This window comes from Falco peregrinus, chromosome 5 (assembly GCF_023634155.1).
Source record: "Falco peregrinus isolate bFalPer1 chromosome 5, bFalPer1.pri, whole genome shotgun sequence".
Lineage (NCBI taxonomy): Eukaryota > Metazoa > Chordata > Aves > Falconiformes > Falconidae > Falco > Falco peregrinus.
Window position 1 is genome coordinate 68476727 of NC_073725.1, and position 26719 is coordinate 68503445.

Sequence of the window (26719 nt, forward strand, 5' to 3'; positions counted from 1 at the left end):
TTCTCTAGAAATGAGGTCTTTATTTCCTTGCTCAGAAAAATAGATTCATTTCATAATTAAAAAAAAAAAAGTTTAAAAAGAAGGAATGATGACAGTAGAGGCTGGAATGTCGCTGGGTCTGTACATGAGATGCTGTGAGACGGGGCTGGGCAATGTCCCGCTCAGTAGCTCTCCTCCTCCTCACAGTAGTAGTGATACCCTGGGGGGTCCCCACTCTGGTCACACGTGGCATTGGCCACCTCGCCCTGGCTGCCCTGCGGGCAGTACTTGGGGTCATAGATCTGGCGACCGAGGCCGAAGACCTGACCGCTCTGGTTGGCACCCTGGTTGGAGCCCATCTGCAGTGACATGGAGGAGTTGTCACACTTCTCTGTCCCCATCTTGGCATCGTAGATGTGTCTCCTGGTGCCCGGAGCTGTCATGCCCACCTGGAAGGACAGGATGGAGCAGAGCTCGGCCATGGTACCCTGTACCATCCCTCCCCACCACAGCCACAGAGGCTCACCTGGCTGGCACACTTGTTGGTGCCCATCTGGAGGCTGATGGTGGAGTGGTCCATGGGTGGCAGGATCTGGTTTTTGGGGTCATAGAGGTGCCTCCTGGTGCCATAGGCAGTCATGCCGGACTGGCTGGCACACTTGTTCGTGCCCATCTGACAAAGGGTTCTGGTGAGGACCATGTGCTTCCCTACACGTGCCCCTTCCCCTCCCTCCCCATCTCACCAGAGGCACAGCCAGTGCTCCCCTACCCAGCCCGGGTGCAGCCTCTCCAGACTCCTGGCCATTGAGTGCCAGACATGGAACTGAGATGGTCCCAGATCCTGAGGACATCTGAGGCACCTTGAGCCTCGGGGCCTCCCAGCCGTGCTTGGGGCTGTGACGGAGCTGGGGTTTTGATAAAAGTGGGGCTGCCCTCACCCAGCACCCTGGCCCCTGGGGGCACACACAGGGCAGCCCACCTGCAGCCCAATCACACACTGCCCAGCCTTCATCTTGGCCTCGTCAAAGTTCCTCTGCTGCTTCTCTGAGTACTTCACACCGATGTCCACACCGCTTTGCATCCCCTTTGTCTTGGCCTGCCAGGGAGGAACAGTGAGGAAAGATGGGGGTCCCAGACCTCCCACCCTCTCCCTGGGCAGGTGGGGGGGGGGGGCTGTGGGGTCCCACGGGCACCACCCCAAGCTGGGGAGCCCTCCCAAGCTGCTCACCCCTGCACGCTCACCATGCCCGCCAGTGCCAGCAGCGACACCTGCACCTGTGTCAGGTTCCCGCTCTCAAAGAGGTCGTTGGCTTCAAAGAGGTCCACGGGGTTCATGCCATAGCTGGCCATGGCCTTGATGAAGTTGGAGAGGTTCTCGAGCTGGGGGCAGGGGGAGAGGGTTAAGACCCCGGTGGGTGATGGCGGAGGGGCTGAGGTGGAGCCGGGGCTCCGCAGCAGCTGGCTCGCAGGCAGGGCTGCCCCCACCTACCTGGTGCCAGTTCTGAGCTGAGCGGTTGATCTTCCTCACCGCGTTGGGCTGCAGCTTGTTCATGAGCCTGGGGGGAGGCAGGGGGGAGCGGGGGCTATGGCAGGGCAGAGACCCCTGGTGCGGTGGGGCATGGGCCCCTTTCAGAAAGGTTCAGCCCAGGTCTCCCCTGCAAGCGTGAGGTGATCCCCCCCACCCCCAGGTCCTGGCTGATCCCCAGGGCTCCCCCCAGGCACAGGCACTTTGGGGGTGACTCCAGCCAAGCAGCACCACAGAGAAAACCTCTGACTGCCATTAGCTGGGGGGGTCCCACCAGCATGGGCATGGCCGGCCCCAGCCCACTCTTCCCACCCCAAGGGCTGGCGGGGGTCCCCGGGAAGGCAGGTGCCCTCCTTCCCCATCCGAACAGGGACAAGGGGCTGTGCTTGGCATTGCCCGGGACTCACTCGCAGAGGATCACTCCATCTTTCAGCCCCTTCTGGAAATCGGGCCCGATCTGCTGCCCCGTGACGCTCTCGATCCATGTCCGCAGCTCAGCCTCCTTCTGCGGGTCGTACTTCTGGGCGAGCTGGGGGAGACGGCACGGGGGCAGCTCAGGCACGGCCCCAGCAGACACCCCAAAACCCTTAAGAGGGACAGCTCCCCCACCACCACACACAGACCCACAGTGAGGTCTGGGGACAGCAGCCCTGTCACAAGCACCGTCCCTGGGAAGCCTTGGGGACGCTGGCAGTGCCAGGCTGGTCCCCAGGCTCTGAAGGGTGGTGGAGTGAACCCCCAGCCCCAGAGAACCGGGTGGTGAGGTGGGTGCAACAGGCCAGGCAGGCATGGCGGGCGGCGTGGATGGCCCCCTATTCGTTCAACCACAATTTTCTGGTGCACGGGGACCCCTCTGGGGGCAGCAGGTGACAAGAGCCATGGCTAGGAGTAAAGCCACAGTGTGACTCCATCACGGGGGAGGACATATACCCCCACCTCCAGGCTCCCACATCCCCATCCATCAGCTGGTTTTAGCCTGTCTATACATACAATCTGGGGAGCAAGAGCAACTGGGATGCCCCCTGCCCATGCCCCTGCCTGTGCCCCTGCCCGTGCCCCTGCCTGCACCCCTTGCACAGGAATGGGGCCAGGAGCATGAGCACGATGCTGCCATCAGACACAGGTGCTGGTGTGGCCGGATCCAGCGCGAGCCCACAGAACCCAGTGCCCCTCACACGTGGCAGCTTCTGAACCTTCGCAGGAGGATGAGGAGGAACTGTCCACGGGGGCTGGGGGGAAATGCACCCTGCAAGGGCCTGTTCATCCCAGTCCCCTGGAGCCCATGGGAGCCCGGCACTGAGCCCTGGGGGTCCCAGCCAGTGATGCTCTCCCCTCGGTGGGGCCAAACACACGCTGCAGATTCCTTGGCTGCAGATTCCTTGGTCACCACGGCTATGCCAGGAATGTGGACGCCTCCTCCCAAATGGAGACCAGCTGCCCACGCCAGCAGCATCACCGCCAGCAGCATCACTGGCAGTGTCGTCTCATCCCCGGCCTATGAGGGAAGGAAAAGGCACCCCAGCCTGGGGCAGGAAAGAGGGGGCTGTGCAGGAAGCCCCCGCAAGCCCCAAGTGCTGTCCTGCCCCAGACTGGCCCCTCCTGCGCTCAGCTGGCACCCGGAGATGGCCACAAGGCAGCCACCGACCACTAGCCCATCCTGTCCCTTCCTGGTCCTGGTGCATGCTGGGGCTGTGAGTCCCCAGGGTCCTGGACGTGGGGAGACCCCGGGATGGGCATGGGCTTGCCCCGCTGCGTGGTGGGGGAAATGCCAGCCATGCCTGTGGGCTGTGCAGAGCTGTGGTCCTGCAGCCCCGGCCCCAGAGGGCAAGCTTGGCTGGTGTGGGATGCAGGGATGGTCCAGCTGAGCAGGGTCACGCTCACCACACCATGTGAGTCCCAGCCGGGGCTTCCCACTGTCCTGGCAGCTGATTTTCTGGAGCGTGGGCTGTCAGCACCAGTTCCTTTTTCCACCCCACGGCAAGCACCGGGGTTTCTCAGGGGCAGAGGGGGACCAGCCCAAGAGCAAAACCCACCACAGCCCAGTCTGCAAGGACTTGCATGGACTGGGAGAGTGCCACTGGTTTAACTGGTTCCCAAGTCGGTGATGTCAGCCTCCAGCAGACACAACAGGGCAGTTAAACTGGCTTAAGTCTTGCTGAATCAAGCTGAAGCACCCAAGAGCACTCAGCAGCGAGGCTCCAGCACGTGTCCACCTGCTCGGCGCTGGTGCAGCCCAGCCCAGGTGCAAGCAGGGGCCCGTCTTTGCCCGGTGATGAAATGCAAATCCCCAGCGAGGCTGAGCAAGGGGAGCTCAGCCCCAGCCACGGCTGCAACATCCCCGCAGCCACGCGTGGCCGAGTCCTGGCAGCGGTGCGGGCAGTGGCTCATCACCCCTTCTCCTCCCTGCCCCAGTCCCGTCCCCATCCCAGCAGCTCCCATGTCACCGGGCAGAGCACAGCCACGCAGGGCCACCGGCCAGCTGCCCCAGGGCCAGCAGTGACCACAGTTCAAGCTCTGCTCGCCCAGGGCCGGGCACAGCCCAGCGCTGTGGCTGCTGCCCGGGGTGGCAGCGGTCCCTGGAGCCCAGCCCCAACCACAGCCCCGGGCTGCACAGCCAAGGGAAGGGGTTGCTGCGCCCGCTCTGCTGCCCCCAGCCCGGCGGGACCCCTGTGCCCATAGTGCCAGAGCCCCCCGCCACAGCAGCACAGCCCCCTGCAAGGGGCACAGCGAAGGCAGCGATGGTGGCACCTCGAGCACCCAGCGCTGCCCGCCAGCACCCAGCCCCCTCCGGCACTGTGGGGAGGGAGGGCTGAGCTGCCCGGGCAGGGGGTGCTGGCAGCCAGGGCAGCTGCCTGCTGGCCGGGGGGCCAACACGGTTCCCCTTTCCCCTTCCGGCCCCGCGGCGGCTCGGTGGCAGCTCGGCGGGCGAGTGGCTCGGGTGTGCGAGGCCTGGGTGGCCAAGGGTGCCCCGCGGGTGCCCGGCCGGGGGTATCCGAGGGGCAGCTGTGGGCTGGGGGCTGCTCCGGCCCGAGTCCCACCGGGGCCACCAGCCCCCTCCCCAGCGAGGCCGGGCCGGAGCATCCTGCCCGAAGACGCAGAGCTGCGGGAAGCGGAAAGCAGAGAAGCTCCGGGGAGCCGCAGCGAAAGGTGTCCGGAGCCGCGGGGGGGTCGGGGCCATCGTCCCCAGCCCCGGGTGCAGCCGGACGGGAACGGTGCCCCGGGGTTTGCTGGGGGCGGGGGCGACAGCAGTCACTGAACCGTGGTGGGCCAGGCAGCCGGCGCCCGGGACCCCTCCCAGCCCGGCATCCCCGGCTCCCCATCCTCCCGGGATGCCCTGTTCCGCATCCTCCCGGCTCCCTCTCTTCCCACAGCCCCCCGGTTCTCTGCCCTCCCGGCACCCCGGGCTCTCTGCTCGCCGGTGGCACCGGGACCCCCCGATCTCTATCACTGGGACTTCTCTACTGTCCGCCCGGTGGCACCGGGACTCCTCCGGCTCCACATGCCCGGAGTGCACCGGGACTCCCGACTCTCCAGGACCCCAGGATGCAACCGAGACTCCCCAGAGGCACCGGGATGCCGGGTCTCCAAGGCCGCCGGGAGCACCGGGAGCCGCAGCGCCCGGTGGCCCCGTTCCCCCCCGATCCCCGACTCTCCCTCGCCCGGTGGCACCGGACCCCCGCTGCGGCTCACCCTGTTCTTGACCTCGGCGGAGAGACCGTAGGACGGTCCCTTGTTGAACTGGGAGCTGCTCATGGCGGGGAGCGGGGAACGGAACCGGTACCGGAGCGGGGCGCGGGGCGCGGGGCGCGGCGGGGCGGGCGGGGCGGGCGGGGCGGGACCGGGCCCCGGCCCCCCCGCGCTGATTGGACGGGACGAAATGCCCAAATAAGGGCAGGAGCGGCCGGAGCGCCGGCGCGGGGGGGGGGGGGGGGGGGGGGGGGGGGGGGGGGGGGGGGGAAGGGATTGACGGATTGACGGGATTGACGCGGCGACACTGGGGACCCGGGGTCCCGTCCCGTCCCGTCCCGGGCACGCACTTATAGACAGACAGACAGACACACACCCCACCCCTACACCCCCCCCAACCCTTACAACCCTCCCCCCCCCACCCCTACCACCCCCCCCACCCCTACACCCCCCCCACCGCCATAGGCAGGCACACGGGCGAGCATCACCCCCATACACACGCATACACAGATGCGCGCACCCCGGCCCGCACTCCCACCCACGGGCGCCGCCGGCCACGCGCACCCGCGGCCACGCGCACAGGCGGGGCACACGGAGGCGCACACCTCCCCCCCCCAACCCAGTACACACCCCCCGCTCCCCTCGCCCCGACCCCCGGAACCCTCCGCAGCCGGGCCCGCGCCGGCCACCCCCAGCCCCGCTGCCGGCAGGTGGCCCGCTAGGACGCGGCCCCGCCGTGGGGTCCCGGGCAGCCGGGGGGCAGCGGCAGGGGGTCCGCACGCTGCGGGAATGGCACCCCCGCGGCCGAGCCGCTCCCGGGGTTTATCCAGGTGCTCTGGGCAGTGGAGGGGCTGCGTTACCCCACGGGTGGGTGTCACGGGTGGGGGGCCAGGGGCAGCGCAAGGACCCCAGGGGGGCAGCTAGGGCCGGCCCATCCTGGCAGTGCCACGGAGCCCACGGGAGACAGAGCTGGGAGCACCCCGCGGGTGGGGGCCCAGGGCCCTGCAGCCCACCCCCCCCTCACACCCCCTCTGGCAGTGCCCTGTGGGAGGGGGCTCGTCCTCCCTGGACTGATGGACACCCCTAAACAGGAGTGAACCCCACAGAGGCCTGGGGTCCCGCAGGTGTCAGCCCTGCTCCCACAGAGCAGGGCTCTCTGACCACCCCCTACCCCCCCCCATGCAGCCCAGGGGTGCAGCACTGAACCCCCACCCTTGCAAACAGCCCCCAAGAGCTCCAGCATCTTCTCTGCAAGGCTGGGAACAGGCCCGAGCCCGGGGGGGCAGCCGGGGTCCCCCTTCCCCCCCGGCTTGGGTGAATATTTGGCTTTTTCCTGTTTCAGGTTCGGCAGCGAAGCCGATGAGGAAATAAGGCGGCGTCACACGCGCCCTCCTGACAGTTGGCCCCGGCGAATGTGGCCGACGCGGTGACTCGTGTGCTGGAAGCCAGACACCGGCCACGCCAAGCGAGGGGCCACCGAGGCCAGGGGCTCGGCCGCCCCCCCAGAACCATGTTCTCCCGGAAGAAGCGGGAGTTGATGAAAACCCCCTCCATCTCCAAAAAGAGCCGAGCGGGAAGCCCCGTCCCACAGACGCTGCCGGTGAGTGCCCACCATCCCCACCCCACCCCCCCAAGTGGGGTGGGGGGCGCAGCACCCATGGAGCTGCTGGGGAGAGTTGTGGGGTGGGGAGGGGGATCTGGGTACAGCCAGGGGGTCTGCGAGGAGGAGGAGGGAGCTGAGGAAGCACCCTGCTCGCTGGGCCTGGGGGGGAGGATTTTTCCCCAGGTGAAGGGGAGGGGGCAGCTGCCTGGGGAGGCGGGAGGGCAAGGAGGGCTGGGGGCAAAAAGGGGGCTGTGGCAAAGAGGTAGGGAAGCCTGGTCGTGGGTGGCTGCGGCTGAGTGTTTGGGGAGGGCAGAGAAACCCCCAAACCTCCCCGGGGAGAGGGGCAGGAGCGGGGGGATGCCTGTGATGGGGGCAGCCCTGGTACCAGGGCTCTGCCATTTCTCTGTGTACTTGTGGGCACCCCCCGCCTCACTGTGGGGGTGGCCGGCAGCCGGGGCCCCCCCTGCGCACCCCAGCGCTGCCCGTCCTGCGCCTGCGCTGCGCCCGCGCCCCAGCCCACAGAGCATGGGGAGAGCCATGGCCGGCGGGGCAGGGGCGATGGGGCCTGAGAGCCCACCCGCCACTCCTTAGCTGGGGGCACCCATCCCCTTCCCCACCCTTCTCCCCGACCCCCTGGGGGAGGGCCTATGGGTGGCAGACAGAGGGATGCTCGGCCGGGCGGCTGGGAGGAAGAGCTACAGCCCCTATCTGGCGGGGCGCCGCAGGACGGGTAAAGCCAACTCGCCCAAACGCTCCCTGGACTCGCTGCCCCACGCGCCCGCCGTGTGGCTGACGGTACGGCCGGGTGCACCCATGGGTGCTGGATGGGGGGCACTGGGGTGTCCAGGGCCACTGCACCCCGGGGTGGGACAAAGACAGGCTTTTAAGGGCTGGGTTGGCCCCAGCCATTTTGGGGCGGGGGCCTTGGGCAGCCCCCTTGCTGCCCCACAGTGATCTGGCCAGCCCTGGGGGCAGAGCGGTGCTGAGTTGCCCCAGTTCGCTCTCCCCCATGGCAGCCTCGTGCTCTCAGCCAGCTCGGTGTCTGCCCCACCAGTACCAACGGTGACTTCCAGCAGCACCTGGCTGGGGATGCTGAGACCCAGCACACTCGTGTCATATCTGGGTGCCTGGGGGTTGCTGATGGGAGCTGCTGGAGGGGTGAGGACGGGGCCCCCTCCCCCCGCGCCACAAAGACACTTGCTAGATGCATGGCCCCCACTAGATACACGGCCCTGGAAAGCGCCATTAGTGCCGGTACCAGCCCCTCCCTCCAAGGCAATGTTACCCCTAGAAACTGGGGGCTCCCTCCAGCTGTAAACATCTCCAGAGAGTGGCCTGGGAGGGGACCCTGGGAGGTGACCCCATTCCTGCCCCATCCCTGGCCGAGCAGGGGCTGTGCCCGACCTGGAGATGGGACAGGCAGAAAGAGGAAGGGGTGTGCGGGGCCAGATCCTACTGTGCCAGGGTCCCCAGGACCCCTGGAGATGGGGAGCTTTGGCATGGTGTGTGCTGGTGGGGACAAGGCAGTGTCACCCAGATGGTTATTGTGTGACCCCCAGGACAAATCTAGAGCCACAGGGGCTGGGGGGTGGGGGGTGGTCAGTGGGGGGCTGTGGGGTGCTCCTGTGGTCTGGTTTTGGAGCTGATGCTCCTTGCAAAACCCCTGGGCTGGGGGTGGTTAATCCACTGGGAGCCGGGAGCGCTGGGCAATGCCAGGGCTGCCTTCGATGTGGTGGAGGGGATGGTGGGGATGGTGGATGCGGCCAGGCGAGTGCCCAAACCCTGCCAGCTGCTGTCCCACCCTTGTTCCCTTGCAGGTAGAGCCACTGCCTTCACCCTGTGGGGTCCTGAGGCTGTGCCCACCAGCCCCCACCCCAAATCCCCAAAGGGCTGGAAACACTGGAGAGGGCTGTGCCTCGTCCCCATGCCGCAGCAGGGCAGGATGGCTCTCAGTCTCTGCTAGGGTATCTAACTGGGGAAACTGAGGCACAGCACAGCTGCAGGACCTGGCACCAGCCCCTCAGACACCAGCCCATCCCTCCAGGCTGGTGGAGTGGGGGGTCCCGGGGTGCTGTTCTCTCCCTGCCCAAGCTGGGGTCCCAGCCGTGCCCCGCAGCACTGGCTGTGCGTGCTGGGACCTCACACTCATCCCTGCTCCCCAGGACCTCTCCCGCAAGGATTGCCTGGAGGCACCCGGCACCGGCCCTGGGGAGCTGCCCCCTGCCAGCTCCAAGCTCAGCACCAGCCCCAGCACCGCCGGTACCCTCAAGCGCCCCACCAGCCTCAGCCGCCATGCCAGCGCTGCCGGCTTCCCCCTCACCACGGCGGGCCCCAGGCCCATGGCCAAGGGCCACAAGACCCCCCACATCCTACAGCCCCATGGACGGCACGGAGGGCCCCTTCATCGACACAGAGGACATCTCCCAGCTGCTGACGGATGTGGCCCGCTTTGCCGATGCCCTGGAGAAACTGCGGGATGTGGTGCTGCGGGACGGTGAGTGCAGGGATGCTCCCAGCTCCTGCCAAGGCAGCACCAAACCGCCTGCCTCCCTGGGGACAGTCCGGACCCACGGGTGGGGGGTCTCTGCTTGGGTGGGGGGTCTCTTCTTGGGTGGGAGGGGACTGGGACCCCCAAGGGGTCGTGCTGAGCTGCGGGAGCCGCGGGTAAGAAGGTGGTGGGTGGCTGCCGGGAGCTCAGAGCCAGGATAATGTGGCTTCCTGCCTGCAAGCTATTTTCATCCGCCCGTTTTCCTGTTTACAGCACAGTGGTGCCAGCTGCCTGCCAGAGCCCCCGGAGCCCCAGGGGGTGCGGGCATGGCCCCCCAACCCCACCGGGCCAGCCTCACCAGGGCAGCCAGTGGGATGGGGTCAATGCGCCAGCATGGGGCCGAGTGGGCTGCACGGCCATGGGTGGGTGTTCGTGGCCACCCACCCAGGAGGGAAAGGGGATGGTGACGATCTCGTGGTCCTTGTGGCGAGGTGGGGCTGGGGGGGGGTCACATGACACTGTGTTTTCGGCACTGGCTTTGCAAACATGTTGACGCATCCCCACTCACCATGGAAAATGGCAGCACCCAGCCTGGGGCACCGCTGCCCACGGTCCCAGCGGCCGGATCCACGGTGCGGCTGGGGTCTGTGCTGCTGGGGGGACCTTGGGATGGCAGCTGGCAGGGTGATGCCCCCCAAAGTCCCTGCAAAGGTTTGGGCATTACAGGGCAGGGAGGAAACAGCCCTGAGCTGGACCGGAACCGTCCCGCTGCTGTCCCCACTCGGGGTCTGCGGTGATTGCTGGACCCCATGTGGGACAGCCGGAACGGTGCCATCCCCAAGCTGGCAAAGAGACAGGGAGAGGTTGGGGCTGACCTGCAGGATGCAACCATGGTTTTGGGGGCTAAGTCTCCCCTGCACCCATCCATCCTCATTCCCAGCCCCACTGGTGTCCCCACTTTCTACTCTGGAAGGGGCCTGGAAATGGGAAACAGAGGAAACCCCTTCCCAACCCTGAGCAGGGGGCTGGGACAGGGAGCGAGGTTTGCCTATCCAGGCGGTGGGTGCCAGTCTCCCACCCCAGTGCTTCCCTACAGGAGGGTGCTCATCTCCTAACAAGGCTGTCAGCACCCAGCCCCAGCACCATGCTGGCGGGGAGTCGGGTCGGACCCCTGGGCTGGCAGCTGCAAGCCCACGGAGGGGACAGTTCCCTGGGAAGGACCTTGTGGGACTCGGCGAGCCCGGCTGGATGGGGCACAGCGCAGGACAGACCTGCTACATCCCTCCAGTGGCTGGGAGCGCCCGTCCGGCGGGAGGGAAGGGAAGGAAATGAGGAGGAAATTCCCAAACTGCTTTCAAGGGAAAAAATTACTACTAAGGACAAAATGCCTAAAAGGTCAGGCTGCCCCAGGCCTGCCGCTGCGCCGGGCAGGGGACACACTGGCTGGGGACATACCGGACAAGTGGGAGGTGGCCATGCCAGTCCTGGGAAGCCCCAAAGCCAAGGGGATGGGCTGCATTGTCTGGGAGCCTGGTGGGACCCTGGCTGGGATGTAGCTGGCAGGGGATGGATGGGAGGCTTTGGGGACGGGAACACAGGGCACGGTTTCATCCCCCATCCCCCCCCCCCTTCTCTTGCAGACCCCAAGGAGCCCCAGCGGCCACTGGCCCACGAGTGCCTGGGTGAAACCCTGCGCATCCTGCGCCAGGTCATCAACAAGTACCCGCTGCTCAACACCCTAGAGACCCTGACAGCCGCTGGGACCCTCATCTCCAAAGTCAAGGGTGAGACGATGGGGCTGGGAGCTCTGCCCCCTCCCCTCCTGCCCCGTGCCAGGGTGTGCAGGGCCCGGGGAGCCCAGGGGGAGAGGCAGGGAGGGCGAAAGCATCCTGCTTGCTGTGTTTTAATTTTAAGGATGATGTAGTATCAGAAATGACAGAGCCCAGATCCCTGCCTGCGGGTTTCCAAGCACAGCTGCAGGAAAAACACTTAAATAATCAGATCCTGCTCCTGGCAGCACCTCGTGTTTATAAGAGCGGGGTCTGTGGCACCCAGATCCTTGCCAGGGCACTGCCTCCTGCCCACAGCAGCAGCAGCAGCAGGGAGGGGGACAGCCGCGCTAACCGCAGGCAGAGCACAACATTCTGCGTCACTGCGCTGCTTCCTGGACACCGAACAGCAACCAGCAACCGCGCGGGGACAGGAAACCTCGGGGTGGGTGGCAGGAGGGCTGGTGTGGGGCTGGCCCCACGTGGGGCTGGGATGGAGTCAGTTCAGGCTGTCCACGTGCCCGGGCAAAGGGGTGGGAGCGCCCACCTTGTCGGGGTGGGGGGGCTCAGCACCCCACAGAAGCTGACCTGAAAGGCACCAGGGTCTGCCCAGAAGCCTTGTCTGCCGGCAAAGGCATCACGAGCGTCCCTTGGCTTGGGTGTCTGCCAAGTGCCGTCTGCCACAGCTCCCACTGCCGCTGATGGTTCCTCTTTCAGCCATGGGCGAGAGCCTTCCTGGAGGAAGCCATCCCGCCTCGAAGCAGGGGGCTCTGGGGGTGCCAGCAGGCAGTGGGACAGGTCCACAGACAGCAGCGCTTTTCCAGCAGCCCTGGGTAACGGGAGTAAACAGAACCGTGAGCCAAGGGATGCTGGCAGGGAGTCAGTCCTGGGAGCAACGCGGGGTCAGCGGCACTGCGCTGCACTGGAGAAAGTCCATCATCCATAGGGATGATCGTCTCCTCCCCACTGCTCCCTCAGGCTTGGCCCAGCCCCAGCCCCCCAGCAGGGCTGACCTGGCAGGTCCTGCTGCTGCCTGAGACAGGGATGCGCTCGCAGTGACAGGGCTTCTGCATCTCCTCGTTTCCAGGTTTCCACTACGAATCCAACAATGAGACGGACAAGCGGGAGTTTGAGAAGGCCGTGGAGACCATCGCGGTGTCCTTCAGCAGCACGTAAGGGACTCTTGGCCAGCTGTCACCTAGATGGATCCCATCACCTCCACCCCTCGCCCCATCCCCTCCCCACACACACAGCCCCAGTGACCATTGGTTTGGGGGAGTGGTTTGAGGACCAGAGAGACCCCACGGGGAGGGCAGGTTCACTCCTCCTGGAGGGACCCCCAAAGCCTGCTTGAGCCCACAGGCTCATCGCCCTCTACGGTGCTGGGCTCTGCTCCTCCACCTGGGCTGCCAAGGGCACGGGGAGCTGAGCTGATCCCCGCTGAGAGCAGAACTGCGGCTCTGATACCCCAGCCTCACCCGGTCCCTTGGATGCGGGTCGGGTTCTGCCAGGTGACAGCCCTGCTTGTCACTGCCCATCCTCCCTCTGCTGAGCCCAGCCGTGTTCCTCTTGTCACAGCGTGTCGGAGTTCCTCATGGGGGAGGTGGACAGCAGCACCATCCTCTCCATCCCACCCAGTGACCAGAACCAGGTGAGTGATGCCCGCTCCCATCGTGGGGGTCTCGGGATGTGTCGGGGCGCTCAGACCCGGCCCAGGAAGGGGCTGAGCCCCCAGCCCCAGACGTGGGATCCCCAGCTCACCTCCAAGCCTGGTGGAGCTGGGTGTAGGCTTTGCCTGCTTGCTCCTGCCCTCACCACCATCCCAAGGAGGGGAAAAGCCACCTGGCAGCTTGATCCAAAGGGCAAGGTGGATCGGGAAGGGATGGAGCAGCTCTGTCAAGAGGCGTTAAAGAGGGCTCTGGTCGCTCTCCTTCACTCTGCCCTGGTCTGGTGTGTGCACAGAGCAAATTATTTCTCCAGCGACATTCCCCTTAGCTCCCGGCCACAGGCACAGCAGACTTCCAGCAACAGCAGAAAGGCTCCAGCAGCTCCGGGTTTCTGTCTCCCCTCCATCCACCAGCCCCTCCGACTACTCCCCTTTTGTCTGATCGGTCCCTTTTCTTTCCCAATTCCCACAGAGTATGGAGAGCCTCTATGGGGGCATCCCCGGGCCTGGAGGGGATGCCATGCCTTCGGGCATGGAAAGCTATGACACAGGTAAGCCCACAGACTCTGGGTGCAGGGTTTGGGGTGGTAGGGTACCTGCCTGAGCAGATGGGCTGACAGGAACCAGCATCTTCCCCACCGCTGCCATGGTCCTGAGCTGCACATGGCTTCTTGGCTGAGAAAAGGCAGCAGAGCTGCTGCTGGCAGCGGGGACACCAGCACAGCGCGGTGCTGGCACAGATACGGGGAGGTTGGCACTGAAAGCTCGGGGAGCTTGCAGGGGTGAGCCGGGCTGTCCTGGGGTTTTCCCAGCTGTCCCAGTGCTCCTGGGAACAAAAAGGCACATGGAGGGAGCAGGTCAGTGAGCACAACAGTAGGAGCACATTCAGCATCTCTCTCCTCTTTCTCTCCCCATCTTCCCCTGCATCCCATCAAAGGCCGTCCTCCGGCCGAGGAGGTGGATGTGATGCTGCAGCGCTGTGAGGGAGGGGTAGATGCTGCCCTCCAGTATGCCAAAAACATCTCCAAGTACATGAAGGACCTCATCGGATACCTGGAGAAAAGGACCACGCTGGGTGAGACGGGGAGCACGGTGGGTGGGTCCTCTCCAGAGTGGGGCTGAACCCCTCACGGCAGCGTCAGACCACATCGAAGTCCTCTATGATAAGAGAGATGGAGGGAGTCAGACCCTGCAAGGGCAGTGGTGAACTTCAGGACTGAAGTTCCTGATTTATTTTTCAAAAGGAACCCAATCAGCAGGGAAATCCCGGCGTCTCATACGTCTTTTTCCCTTCCCACCTTTTTCTTCCAGAGATGGAGTTTGCCAAAGGGCTTCAGAAGATGGCAAACAGCTGCAAGCAAACCATCAGTCAGGAGGTAAGTCCACATGTCCCTAAAGCCACCAGCATCCAGGCTGGTGGGCTGTGTCAGGAGCAAGCAGCCCTGGAGAGCTCGCTTTGCACGGCCCAGGAGAACAAGCGTGCAGCTCTCCAAAGCTCTCTGCTTGGCCAAATTCATGGGTCCAAACCAGAGCAAGGGATAATGCCGAGACCCTGCAAAAGCTCCTCCATCAGTGGCCAATGCTTCTGCCCTGGACCTGCCAGGTATTCCAGCAGGGAGAGCCCGGGCAGGCTCCCACGCCAGATGTGCCCCAACCCCTGGCTCTCCAGCCCAGGTACTGGGCAGGTGACACCACAGAGCCCTTCCAGCCTCCTCCAAGCAGCCCCTGGGCAGCCCGTGACTGCGCTGTCTTGCCCAGGACAGGGCTTGCACCAGCAGCAGGAAGCCAAGCCGAGCCTCTGGCTCTTCTTCCCTGAACGCTGTGCTGCAGGATGCGTCTCCTTTGGTTCACGCTGCGGTGCTGAGGCTCAGGATGCTGCATTTTCTTGTTCCTCAGACCAACATGCCTTTCCTGTCCATCTACCTGCTGGCCCTGGAGCAGGATATGGAGCACGGGACGTCGGTTCTGCAGGCTGCCATCACCCTGCAGCACCAAACATTCCTCCAGGTGAGAGCACAAAGGCCGTCTCTCCCCGGTGGCTGGGCAGCGAGGGTGGCTGGTGGTCTCCTTAGTCCTTCTGCCACAGGCAGCTCTTCCAGAATTTGGAATCCTGCTGCTGTTCGGCTCAGCCACAGCTTGGGCTCGGCATTCCCTGGCTTTGCTCCGGCCTCGGCGGATCAAGGAGCCCAAGCTCTCAGCCAGCTGCTGGGTCCTTTGAGGGGTTAGATACAGGGTCTAGGAGAAGCCCCCCAAGTCTGGAAAATCGAAGAGCACACCCTTACTGATCCCCACCTCATCTGAGGCCTCTCTGCATTGCCACTTCCCCACCTCCACCACCACCAAGCTGCACCATCTCCCAGGGATCTGGTGTCCTGCCAGAGGGTGGATCTTGCTTAGCTCGGGCTGGAGGGAAACTGCGTCTGGCAGCACAGCCCAGGCTGCAGATTTGTGTCCATGGCACGAGCCCTCCCATTAACCGAGCCCAGATGTGCTGGGGAATGGTAACAACGGCCACAGGGAACTTCTCCTTGCAAAGCCTTTTGCAAAGGGAAGAGCGATGAGCATTTAGCTCAGACCACCATGGGGGTTGTTTCTCCCTCCCGATTCAGCCGCTAACGGTGAGACGCCTTGAACATGAGAAACGGAGGAAGGAGATCAAGGAGCAGTGGCACCGGGCACAGAGGAAACTGGTGAGTAACAGCCCCCCTGGCATGGTGGATCTTTTGAGGGTGCTGGACCCCTTGCCCCTCCCCGGTGGTGGTAGATGCTTTGTCCTTGGGTGCTTCTGGTGTGCTGGGGGGTGCTGGAGAAGCGTGGGGGCCCTGGGAGCTTGCAGGAGGTAACCATCCCCTGGCAGAGCTCCGTCCTCACCTTGGGTCACTGTCTTCGCTGGCAGCAAGAGGCAGAGGTGAACCTGCGCAAGGCCAAGCAGATCTACATGCAGCGCAGCGAGGAGCACGACAAGGCCAAGTACATGGCGGTGAAAGCGGAAGAAGAGCAGCAGAACACCACCAGCAGCATCACCACCAAAACCCTAGACAAGAAGAGGCGGCTAGAAGAGGAAGCCAAGAACAAGGTAGGAACATGACGGCTCTGGGCTGGGGCTGAGCATCTGCCTGGCAAGAACCTTCTCCCTCCTCGCTGTCCTAGCACAGGAGCAGCCCTGAGCTCCCCGCAGATCCTCGGACACAGCACGGAAATGCCTAGAGGCATGGGGTCCAAGCGCAAAGAGCAGTTCCCCTTGTCCTCCTTACCCATGAACCGCTTCCATCCCTTCCTCTCCCACCTCTCAGGCAGAAGAGGCGATGGCCACGTATCGGACCTGCATTGCGGACGCGAATACCCAGAAGCAGGAGTTGGAGGATACCAAGGTGAACTCCCTGCGGCAGATCCACGAAGTGATCAAACAGAGTGACCAGGTCATCAAGATGGTGAGTGGGGCTTGCTTGGGATGGCCCCCCAGGTGCGGGGATGGCTGTATCCTGCCCAGGAGGGGTTCAGGTGATATCCAGGTGGTGCAGAGCTCTCCTCACTCCCTTGGGCTCTGCAAAGCCAATGCTGAAGGCTGCAGACCAAGCACCGCTCTGTGCTCCTGACTTCTCATCTAACCTGGAGCTCTTTGTCTCTCTCTTCCTTGCACCTCAGCTCACAAAGCTCACGTCTGATTTCCTTCTACATTCTTTTTAGGCTACAATCTCCTTCTATCAGATCATGCACATGCAAACAGCTCCGCTGCCCGTCAACTTCCAGACGCTGTGTGAGAGCAGCAAGCTCTACGACCCCGGGCAGCAATACGCCTCTCACGTCAAGCAGCTGCAGCGAGGAGACGAACCTGACACCCAGTACGACTTCGAGCCCTACGTGTCACACAACACCTGGTAGGAAAGGAGAAGGGGAAATCATTCCCGGTTTACATTCATCCTCTCTGTCACTGGCAGCCTTCCCCTGGGCTGGCACTACCTCTGCTGCACAGCCAGCATGCTTTCAGCATGCCTGTGGGCGGCTCCTGCTGGGAATACTGGGGCTGGACCAGCTGGGAATTCCCTTCACAACCTCCGATGGATGAGACAGGGTAGCTAGTATTTAAGCGAGGACGGTAAAACCGACGGCAGGACAGCAGCCATGAATAAGGTTTTCAGGTGTCCATCCTTCCCACCCACTCAGACACGACCTTTTCTCCTCCTCGTCGCCCACCAGGTCCCCCTTCACTCGGGCGCGGAAAGGCAGCTTCAATGCCAATGATTTCTCAACAAACACCGGCTCTGATGGGGCCGGGCTGCCCAAGGACGGGACCCCCTCGGAAGGAGGTGCAGGAGCCAAGGAGCAGCAAAGTGGGGCCCCGGCGGCTGAGCGGAGAGGTGAGCCTGGAGCACCCACCCCCACAGCACCGCTTGCAGCAGGCTGCATCCTTCCCACGGTCAGGATCAGACCCCGACCTCCACGGGTACTGAGGGGGGCTTCTCCTTGCAGCAGGAGGACAGGCTGGAAGCCTTGCAGGCTGAATTTCCTGAAAGATGCAATATCAGTTCTATGGGGTTTATTTGCTGCCCAGTGCTACCAAACAGACCATTCTCCATCTTCCCATCTTTCTTTCTCTTCCTGGGTGTGTTACTGAAGGTATCACAACCGCCCCAGCCCCTCCAGCAGCCTGTCAACAAGAAACCGAGCAGCTTCCTTCAGTAATTTCAGTGTCTCCCGGAGTCCAGGCTGTTCTGCCGTGTTTCTCTCCTGAACACAGAAAACAATCTCAAACAGGCTGTGTGTTTTCCTCTGCAGGTGGTAGGGGACACCAGGTCCATAAATCCTGGCCAACCTCCATCACTGAAGCTGACAGCAGCCTGGATTCCAACACAGGTAGTTACCGAAAACAGCCCAGGGTGGGCAGTCCTTCCCCTTCTCGGATGCTCAGCCGAAACCTGGAGCATCAGAGTTAGGCAGTTATCTGCCGCGTAATAACATCGTGGTGTAAATAACTGCTCCAATCCCCATCTTCAGCGGGACGGGATGGGACGGGATGGGATGGGATGATGGGACAAGACAGGGCAGGACAGGAGGAGGAACCACTGGACCTTTGCACTATGCTGGCTGCAGCCCGCTCCCTTGCAGGGCAGCTCCCCGTTTCCCGTTTTCTCCAGAGGCAGCTCTGCCGGCAGTGCCAGGCACACGGCTGCTTGCTGGGGGATTCGGCCGCATGCATCAGAGCGTGCTCAGAAGAGAAGCAACGCTGGCAGTAGCCTCACTGGCTTGTGGGTTTTCTTCTGGCAGGTGAATTCAGCCATAAACTCCAGCGGCTGTCGTCCAACGGCACCATGTCCTCCAGCGAAGAGCTGGGGGAGAAGGACGAGAACACCACCCCCTTTGAGCAGAGTAGGTGACCACGTGGCAGATGACAACATGCCGTGCGCCCACACAACACCCAAAGCTCACTGCGGGTTGGCTTTCCCCAAATTCAGTAGCTCTGGAGGTGAAGTGGACAACTGCCGGGAGGATGCCTGGCAGTGACCCCTGGAGGAGCCCACAGCGTCGCCTTTGCCAGGGGATGAGCTCTGCTCAAGCCAGTGGGAGCAGATGAGCTAGGGCTGTATGCCTCGGCGTACCAGTTAGCTGTGGCACCACTAAACCACAGGATGACAGACCAGTTGGGGTGTGAAGGGACCTCTGGAGACCACCCGGTCCAGCCCCCCCTCCAGCAGCTCTCCCAGAGCAGGCTGAACAGCCAGGCAGGGTTTGAACATCTCCAGAGGAGACACCACAGCCTCTCTGGGCAGCCTGGCACCCTCAAAGGAAAGAAGTTCTTCCTGATATTCAGGTGGAAGAACTGGTGCATCCAGCTGGTGGTCTCCTCTGTGACAGCGACCCTTCTGCTCAAGCTTTGCTTAACCTTGCCTCCTCAGGAGCCAGGACGCAGATGCATTTATTTTTGTTCTGCTCACAGGCATCAATGGCATCACCCCAGAGATGACGGCTCCAACAGGGCCCTTCCGAAACATTGGCTTGTCCAAGGCTGCCCAGACTCATCGGCTGAGGAAGCTCCGTACCCCTTCCAAGTGTCGGGAGTGCAACAGCTACGTTTATTTCCAGGGAGCAGAATGCGAGGAGGTAAAGCTGGGAGAGGGGGAAGAGAGCTTGGTGCATGGAGCAGATGGACGATATGTCCCATGGAGGGGGTGAGCTCACCGCTGCCTGTGCACGGTGCCGTGATTCGCTGTGTCCCGGATGAGAGCAGCGTGCTGCAGCGCAGCTTTGCACTCCGGCATCAAGGATTCACTGTAGAAATGCAGCTAGGAGCTCTGACACACACGTTGTCAAAACCATGGATGCAACCACAGCCAGGAGTTGCCAGCTGGCTGTGGAAGCAGAGGTGCCAGCAAGGAGTTTGGGGCAGGACTACCTTAGCCCAGCTCTAACCTGTGTGTAGGAAGACGTTCCTCCCTGGGGAGGGGTCCACGCGCTTTGCATTGGTCCTGCAGTGTCTCCAGGGCATTTTTCCTGGCTGCCACCAAGCTCAAGGAGCTCCTCTATCTCCAAGTGATGCCTGGTGGCTCCTAGCAGCTGCCCTTCCCCCTGCCCCACGGTGCTGTCTCTCATCCCCACGCATCCCCCTGTGTTTTCCAGTGCTACCTGGCCTGCCACAAGAAGTGCCTGGAAACCTTGGCCATCCAGTGCGGCCACAAGAAACTCCAAGGGAAGCTGCAGCTTTTTGGGCAAGACTTCACAAAGGCTTCTCAGAGTAGTGCCGACGGCATCCCCTTCATCATCAAGAAGTGCATTTCCGAGATTGAGAAGCGGGCACTGAAAACCAAGGTGACGCACTCTCTCTTCCCTCTTCTTCAGCTGGGCTGGCTCAGCTCCCTTCTCCTGGGTCCATCTCCTGCCTTGCCATGATCACTGACGGACCCGTTTGCCAGATGACTGGGAGGGCAGGAAGCCCTGGAAAGTCCCAGTGGATAAAATTGCCCCCGATATCTCAAACTCTGACCTTGGAAACTCTCTCCTTTTTCTTCCCAATGAAGGAGGAATGACAGTGATGCATGAGCTGGAAGGGAATGTTCCAAAACGATGCCTGAGGGGCACTTCCAACCCCAAAAGGAGAGGACGGGAGCTAGAAGCTCACTATCTCCTGCAAACACAAAGACAAACATTCCTCCTCATTTCAACTCTGCTTTTCTTGCTTTTACAGGGCATCTACCGAGTTAATGGTGTCAAGACCCGTGTGGAGAAGCTTTGCCAGGCATTTGAGAATGGGAAAGAGCTGGTGGAGCTGTCCCAGGCCTCCCCTCATGATATCAGCAACGTCTTGAAGCTCTACCTGAGACAGGTACGGTGCTGCTGATACCTCCTGCTGGCGGGGAGGTGGCCAGAGGATCTAGCATCCCAAAAACCCCAAACTTGCCTTTCCTGAGCCGTCTCTGGCAGGAGGAAATCTGCACAAACTGGGCTTCATAACCGTGTGGCTGTGGGTGGTGAGAGGGGTCCCTCCCGGCTGGGCGGGGGTCAGCGGTGGAGATGGGAGCATATGCACGAGTGGGGACGAGCAGGCATGCTGCGCTGCCTCCGAGCTGCCGGGTTTCTGCTCTGGGTGACCTTCATACAACTCTCCCACCGGCGCTTCGCCCGGCTCCCCCGCCACGGTGGCAGCGGCATGGCCATGGCCACCCACAAAACACCACGTCCCAACTGGGGAACCAGGGACATAACAAGGGAAGGGACCCAGCAAAGGTCTCTCTGCACAACAGAGCCAGGGCTGAGCTCACGTCAACCCGAGCAGGGCTGTGCCCCTGGGGTCACCCTGCGGGGGGCTCAGCCCTGTGCCATGCTCCTGGGGTCACCCTGTGGTGGGCTCAGGGTCACCCTGCGGGGGGCTCAGCCCCATGCCATGCCCCTGGGGTCATGCTGTGGTGGGCTCAGGGTCAATCTGCGGTGGGCTCAGCCTCATGCCGTGCCCCTCAGGTCACCCTGCAGTGGGCTCAGGGTCACCCTGCGGTGGGCTCAGCCCCGTGCCGTGCCCTGCCACCCGCAGCAGCTCTGCCCCAGGCACCCTCTGCTCCCGGCGCTGGTACCCAAACTGGCAGTGCAAACAGTGTCACCCACATCCTCCAACAGCCACCACAAGGCAGAAGGAGACAAGCAGCTTCTCCTGCACCCTGCAGCCTTACCACTTAACTCTTTAGTGCTGCTTCTCTCTGAGGGCCAGTGTAGCTCCACAGAAGGGCTCCTGCGTGTTAACTTGGGAATCAGGCCCAGCTCCAGCAAGGAGGCTTGTCCCTGGGTCCCCTGCACTTGAGAAGGGCTATGAATTGCCCCCGTAGTTTTTCCAGAGAAGAAAAGCTGAGTGGGAAAGAGAGGAAGAAATCAGTCCTGAGCCACGATCCAACCTCTCACTGCAGAGAAATGGGTTTAAAGTCCCTCTGTAAACTGCTGGAGTGGAGGGAACTGCTCCGCTGTTCGAGGCAGCTGGTCCCCAAACCCATGTTTAAGCCATTCTGAAAACATCCCCAGCCCTGCAAAACCACCAATTAGTTAAAGTGCTGCTCTGGCTGCTTTATACAAACCTCAAAGCAGGAGTTTCCGCCTAAGCCAGCCCCACCTTTGCTGCAGGCTGTGCCGGTGACATCCTACCTCCCCCAGCCCACAATCCATCCCTGTCCTCCTCCCGCTGCCGTGCCCACCCCGGGCCAGGGCTTTTCTAGGGGGGAAAAAAAGAATCCCTTAACCTTGACCCAGCAGAGAGCACCCACGGGTGGAGCAAACGCTGCTTTTTGCTTGGACCTCCCAGGTACTAATTGAGGAGGGCAAACAAGGCTGGATTGATGCTCTTCAGGAGATGGATAAATAAACATTACCTCCTGGGTAGCAGCATTTGCAAGTGTTGGGGATGTTTCCTTGCTGGTTTTCTCAGCTCAGCAGCGCTGGGCAGGTTGAGTTAAAGAATCAATTAGCAATATTCGAGTGAGCGGAGGTTATCTTTATTCGGCAGCACTGGGTGCATGGGGGATTGCGCCACCAAAGTCATGCACCCCGAGGGGACTTTTCAGTCCCCTCTTTATACAAGCAACTCATACATATTCATTAATTTTCCAGGAAATCGTTTACATATTCATTACAATTCCAGGAACTCATTTACATATCTCACTAAACTAGTGACCATGATTTAATTCCTTGTCTTTGCCACGTTGTATAAACAACAGGAACTTAGGACCAGATAGCCTTTTTAAAGGTGACAAATCCAAGGACTTAGCAATTAGTACATCCCGCATGTTAGCAATAAGGGCCCTTGGACGTTTCCCAATTTTTAGATAAACATAATTACATTATCCTATAGATAAGTGGTACATCATTCATCATTCAGGGTCTAGGTCTGGCGGTGGGGTGACCCTCCTGGCACGGCTCTCCGGCACCCATCTCCCTGTTCTCGCTTGCAGCTGCCGGAGCCCATCATGCCCTTCCGTATGTACAACGAGCTGATGGGCCTGGCCAAGGAGAGCTTACAGGGCGGCGAGGCCAAGGGCAAGAGCGGGAAAGGGGGTCCCGAGCTGGTGGACAAAGGAGCCGACACCGACAAGGTGGTGGTGAACCTGGTGCTGAAGCTGAAGGAGCTGGTGAAGGAGCTTCCCTGGGAGAACATGGCCACGCTGCAGTACCTCCTGCAGCACTTGAGGAGGTGAGGAGGGCAGGTCCAGAGCCCATGTGGGTGCTGGGGCACCTTCCCTTTCTTCCCAAGAGTGCTGCCGTGGGGACAGCCCAGCTTTCCTGGGAGCAGGGAGGTAGATCCGTGGCTGCAGCTACTTCTGTGCCACTCACAGAGCTCGCGTGTGCCACAAGAGAGGACTCTGTGCTGCCAGCCCAGCATCTCCTCCAGCCTGGATGCACCAGGGTGAGCCCTGCCCGTCCACCCATCCCTTCTCCCTGCTTGCTCTCACAAGTTCCTCCTCCTCCTCCTCAGGATTGTGGAAGTGGAACAGGACAACAAGATGACCTCGAGCAACCTGGGCATCGTCTTTGGGCCAACACTGATGCGCCCGAGGCCCACAGATGCCACTATTTCCTTGTCCTCACTGGTGGATTATCCCCACCAAGCTCGCATCATTGAGGCGCTCATAATCTTCTATTCGACCATCTTTGAGAACAAGGAGCCCATGGTGCTGGCCGACCCCAGCAAATACGTCCCAGATACCAAGGAGGAGGCAGCCAGCTGCTCCGACCTGGTAGGAGTCCCTGGGGAAAAGGGAGCACCTTTAGGGGATGTGGAGCTGGCCCGCAGCCCTAACACCCCCCGCCCCCCGCACCCCTCTCCTGAGCAGGGTCCCAGCCTCATGCTCTGCCCTGTGGCTGGCACCGGTGATGTTCCCCATCCCTGACGTGCCAGGGTCCAGCCAACACCGTTGCCTTTCTCTTACAAAACTTGCCTTGCTTCGTCACATCCCCGCGGGCATCCCACTCCACCTGCAAGCAATTTGCTGCCCCAAAAGTCCTGTCTCAGTAGGTGAGACAGGCGGGGGGTGTGTGGGAGAATGGAGCCTATGCGCTTTTACACAGGGATAAAAAAATGGCATTTTGCCAGTGAACGTTTTCTGGAAGCACATCTCGGTGAATGAGAACGTTTTCTTCCCCTCCATGCCCTCACCGCTGTACCCCTTCCTTCCAGGGCAAGGCAGGCTCCCAGCCCACCGCTCTGCCCGGCAGCCTCCCCTATCTAGAGCTGCCTTTGGAGAAGGGGAATTTGCGGTACGGCGCTGACTCATTCACAGGTAAGTGAAAGGCACCCAGCAGCTCCTCCACAGTGGGCACCGATCCCTCGGGAGGTGCAAGACACGTCCCTGGTGGGCACAAAGCCCTTCCCCTGTCCTGAAGACCCCACATTTACATGTCCCTGGTGGGCGCAAAGCCCTTCCCCTGTCCTGAAGACCCCGCATTTGCATGTCCCTGGTGGGCGCAAAGCCCTTCCCCTGTCCTGAAGACCCCGCATTTGCATGTCCCTGGTGGACACAAAGCCCTTCCCCTGTCCTGAAGACCCCAAGTTTGCTGAGCAAAGCTCCTGCTGATGCCGTGGTGGTGATCTCTGTCCCACAGAGTCTGGTGACCGCTCTGTTGACTCTGACTCCGAGCTGGAGGACAGTGGGGAGCTGCTGGCCGCTGCGGACGGGACCCCCCGAACCCAGCTAACGAAGCAGGGCAGCGAGACCAGCACAGACGAAGCTCAGTTCTGTGATGAAGGGAGCGAGGGACAGCGGAGCCGGAGCTGCAGCATGGGCCAGTCGGATGCGGAGGGCACTGCTCCCCGCTGCTGCAGCCCCCCGGGAGAAGAGCAAAGCGATGCAGAGGAATACCCCGAGAGCCGCCTCGCCGCTGCTGACACGGACTACAACACAAACCAGTCCAACAATGCAGCCAGGTGCCACAGTGGCCACCAGCAGCAGCCCTGGTTTATCTGAGCCACAGAATAGAAATCCCGTGGACCCTGGGATGGGACAAAGGGACAAAGCCCAGGAACTCCCCAGGCGTAGCGATGTGGGACGCTGCAGTGCTGAGGGGTGGGGAGGGAGGGTGCGGAGCCACAGGCAGCTCAGGGGGCTTTGGTGTGTCAGCTGCAGGCAGGTCCTGGCTGGTTCGTGGCTGGAGCTTTCACATGAAACCCCTGAGCCCTCCAGCTCCCGACGGGGAGAATCGGGTCGGTCTGCTGCGACTGCCGACGGAACCCACCTCCTGGAGCAGGGCAGAGGAATACTTGTTTGGGGCTGGGCAGGAACCCAGGGCTTTGCTGTGCCTGTGCCAGGTCATGGGCTTAATTCTTGCTGCGCTCCTTAATCCCGCGCCTCTACTGCAGAAATGGAGACAAGATGAGTCAAAGGATCGGATCATCCTCGCTGGCTGCAGCCGGGAGGTGACGCAGGGAGAGTTGCCCCGTGGCTGGCAGGGGAAGGGGACGTGGCCGGGCACGGGCACCACACGGACACAGGGACACCTGGCTCTGCCACCTGGGGGGCAGCACCCCGGGCAGGGGACACAGCCGGAGGGGCACCAGGTTCGGTGCAGCCCAGTAAAAGCCACCGCACCATCTCTCACAGAGCCAGCCTTGGCTCCAGGGCTGTGGCTGCACCATCTGCCAGCCCCTGCAAGGTACACCCATCACTTCTAACTGTCTGTACCAGGCAGCCAAAGGCCAGCAATGAACCTACTGCCTCAGCACCTCCAGCCAACACAGGACTCAAGTGGCCACGTGCCTTTGCCGGCTCGGCTGACGAGGTTTGCGTTGCTGCTCATATTTATGGTCATTTTTCTACTCGGCAGGAGCTGCACAAAAGGCAACCCACAGGCTGTGAGCAAGCTCAGGGGACGGGATTTCCTGGCTGCAGGGTCCGGAGCATTGCCTGATCTCTCAGGGTTGGGGTTTTTTTGACAGATGTTTGACCTTAAAAAAAAAAAAAAAAAAAAAAGTCTAAGCTGCCAGTCCAGGACTACATGTCTGCTCTTCCAGTGGGTCTTGAGATGGAGCTGGGCAGAGAGCAGGTCATCCAGGGGCGATGCCTCCTGCTCAGGACCACCATGGCCTGAATCGAGTCACAGCCCCTGCCAGTGTAAGAGGCTTCTTTTTTTAGTTGTTTTTGGTTTGGTTTTGGTGGGTTTTCTTGTAAATTGATGACCTTTCAACATGAATCCACTACCTCTGCTGGCAAAGGAACTTAAAAGGGTTAAACAAGACCAGCCAAAGTTTTTTTTTTTTTCTCTTTAAAGCTATGAGACTTTTCTGCACTGAAGCTTAGAGAAACAAGTAGATATTCTAGCTTACAAAGAGCTGAAAGCTGTTTCCTTCTATTACCCTGTTTGTTTTGTACCTGGGCTGCGCTCCTGCCTCTGCCATTAGAGCATCAGCCCCGGAGGGCACGTGGCGAGCGAAGACCAAGAGCTTGGGACAGACACCCAAGGGCACCTGGCACACCAGCAACTCCCAGCCCACATCTCCTAAGAAATTGCACAAATCCAAAGCTGTTTTCTAATAATTAGCCAAACCCTTCATGATGAAGATCATCATGAGATGCTGGGCTCCAGACCGTCCCTCGCTCTGCTCACGCGCCCAGACCTCCCTGCTCCGGGTGTGAAGAGACAGCGAGGGGGAAGGCAGAGCCGGACCTCGGGCCGAGGAAGCCCAGTGAGCGAAGCAGCAGCGATGTTCTGGCTGAAGAGCAGTGCTGGGGGCACTGCGCACCTCACTCCTGGGTGACCAGCCAGACGTTTGGCCCCGTAGAAGGTTGGTCTCCAGCAGAGGGGAGAGCCTGGGTTAAGGGCTGGACTTGGTGAACTTGAAGGTCTTTTCCAACCTGAATGATTCCATGGTTCTACCTTTACAGTTGCCAGAGCTCTCAAAGACTAATCGGAAACACAGCTCAGCATAGTAGGTCAAAGGTACACAAAGCCAAAGTTAATTTACAGCTGAATGGTTTATAACTGAGCCAAAGAAGAGCTGGAGATATCTGCGAGACATTTTTCCAGCAGGTCATTTCCATGGTAGCAAGAGTAAGGAGGTCGGCTGCCCCCTCTTGCTACCAGCACTGCTATGGGCGGTACCGTGTGTGTTTGCGAGGATGGATGGTGGTTGAATGTGAGTGAGGGAAGGGACAAAAGCGATGCTTGAGCTTCACATGGTAACAGCCACCCTTCTCTTGGTATATTAATTCAGCATGGGAAAAGTCAAGCGTGTTTGTTATGACATGCCTGTACTGCTGTATGAAGCTGCGTGACATGTTTTGCTGCGTTCAGATTGACATGCTTCCGAAAAAAATAAATAAAATCAGTGTGTTCAAACCCATTTGTCCCAGAGATCAGATCCTTCCAGACTCACACACCCATGGCCGCAGGAGGCTAAGCACTGTAAGGAAATACTCCCACGTATTTCTAGCAAGTAAACTGAAGTTTAAACACCCTCAGAGACCTGGAACAGATTAAAATGAAAATGACTGGGGGGTGATATGCAACTCTCCACAGCAATATCTGAGCACCAAGGTCT

General features: G+C 61.5%; 2 protein-coding genes across 2 annotated transcripts; one reads left to right on the plus strand and one right to left on the minus strand.

Annotated features, from left to right (window-relative positions):
* CNN2 (calponin 2) lies at positions 1–5353 on the minus strand. The gene is made up of 7 exons (XM_005240802.4): positions 5195–5353; positions 1912–2033; positions 1469–1535; positions 1222–1359; positions 959–1075; positions 506–652; positions 1–428 (listed from the first exon to the last, which is right to left on the minus strand). The coding sequence occupies exons 1-7, from the start codon at positions 5255–5257 to the stop codon at positions 162–164; spliced, it is 921 nt and encodes a 306-aa protein (XP_005240859.1). The 5' UTR covers positions 5258–5353; the 3' UTR covers positions 1–161.
* A 1208-nt stretch (positions 5354–6561) lies between these two features.
* Positions 6562–26521, plus strand: ARHGAP45 (Rho GTPase activating protein 45). Its single transcript, XM_013301920.3, is given in 24 exon segments — positions 6562–6791; positions 8957–9154; positions 9156–9288; positions 10923–11066; positions 12139–12223; positions 12630–12702; positions 13190–13268; positions 13655–13792; positions 14029–14093; positions 14614–14724; positions 15327–15407; positions 15614–15793; positions 16011–16148; positions 16405–16595; positions 16915–17075; positions 17494–17571; positions 17983–18084; positions 18653–18816; positions 19333–19521; positions 19898–20035; positions 22140–22378; positions 22661–22922; positions 23363–23465; positions 23788–26521. Coding segments are annotated over 24 exon segments (3504 nt in total). The 5' UTR covers positions 6562–6701; the 3' UTR covers positions 24150–26521.
* The last annotated feature ends 198 nt before the right edge of the window (positions 26522–26719 follow it).

Coding starts and splice junctions, on each gene's coding strand:
- CNN2 (XM_005240802.4), bottom strand. CDS start 5,257: ATGAGCAGCTCCCAGTTCAACAAGGGACCGTCCTACGGTCTCTCCGCC. Junction 1,536..1,911: donor GATGGAGTGATCCTCTGCGA/GTGAGTCCCGGG, acceptor GCCTCCCCCCAG/GCTCATGAACAAGCTGCAGC. Junction 1,076..1,221: donor TGCTGGCACTGGCGGGCATG/GTGAGCGTGCAG, acceptor CCTCCCTGGCAG/GCCAAGACAAAGGGGATGCA.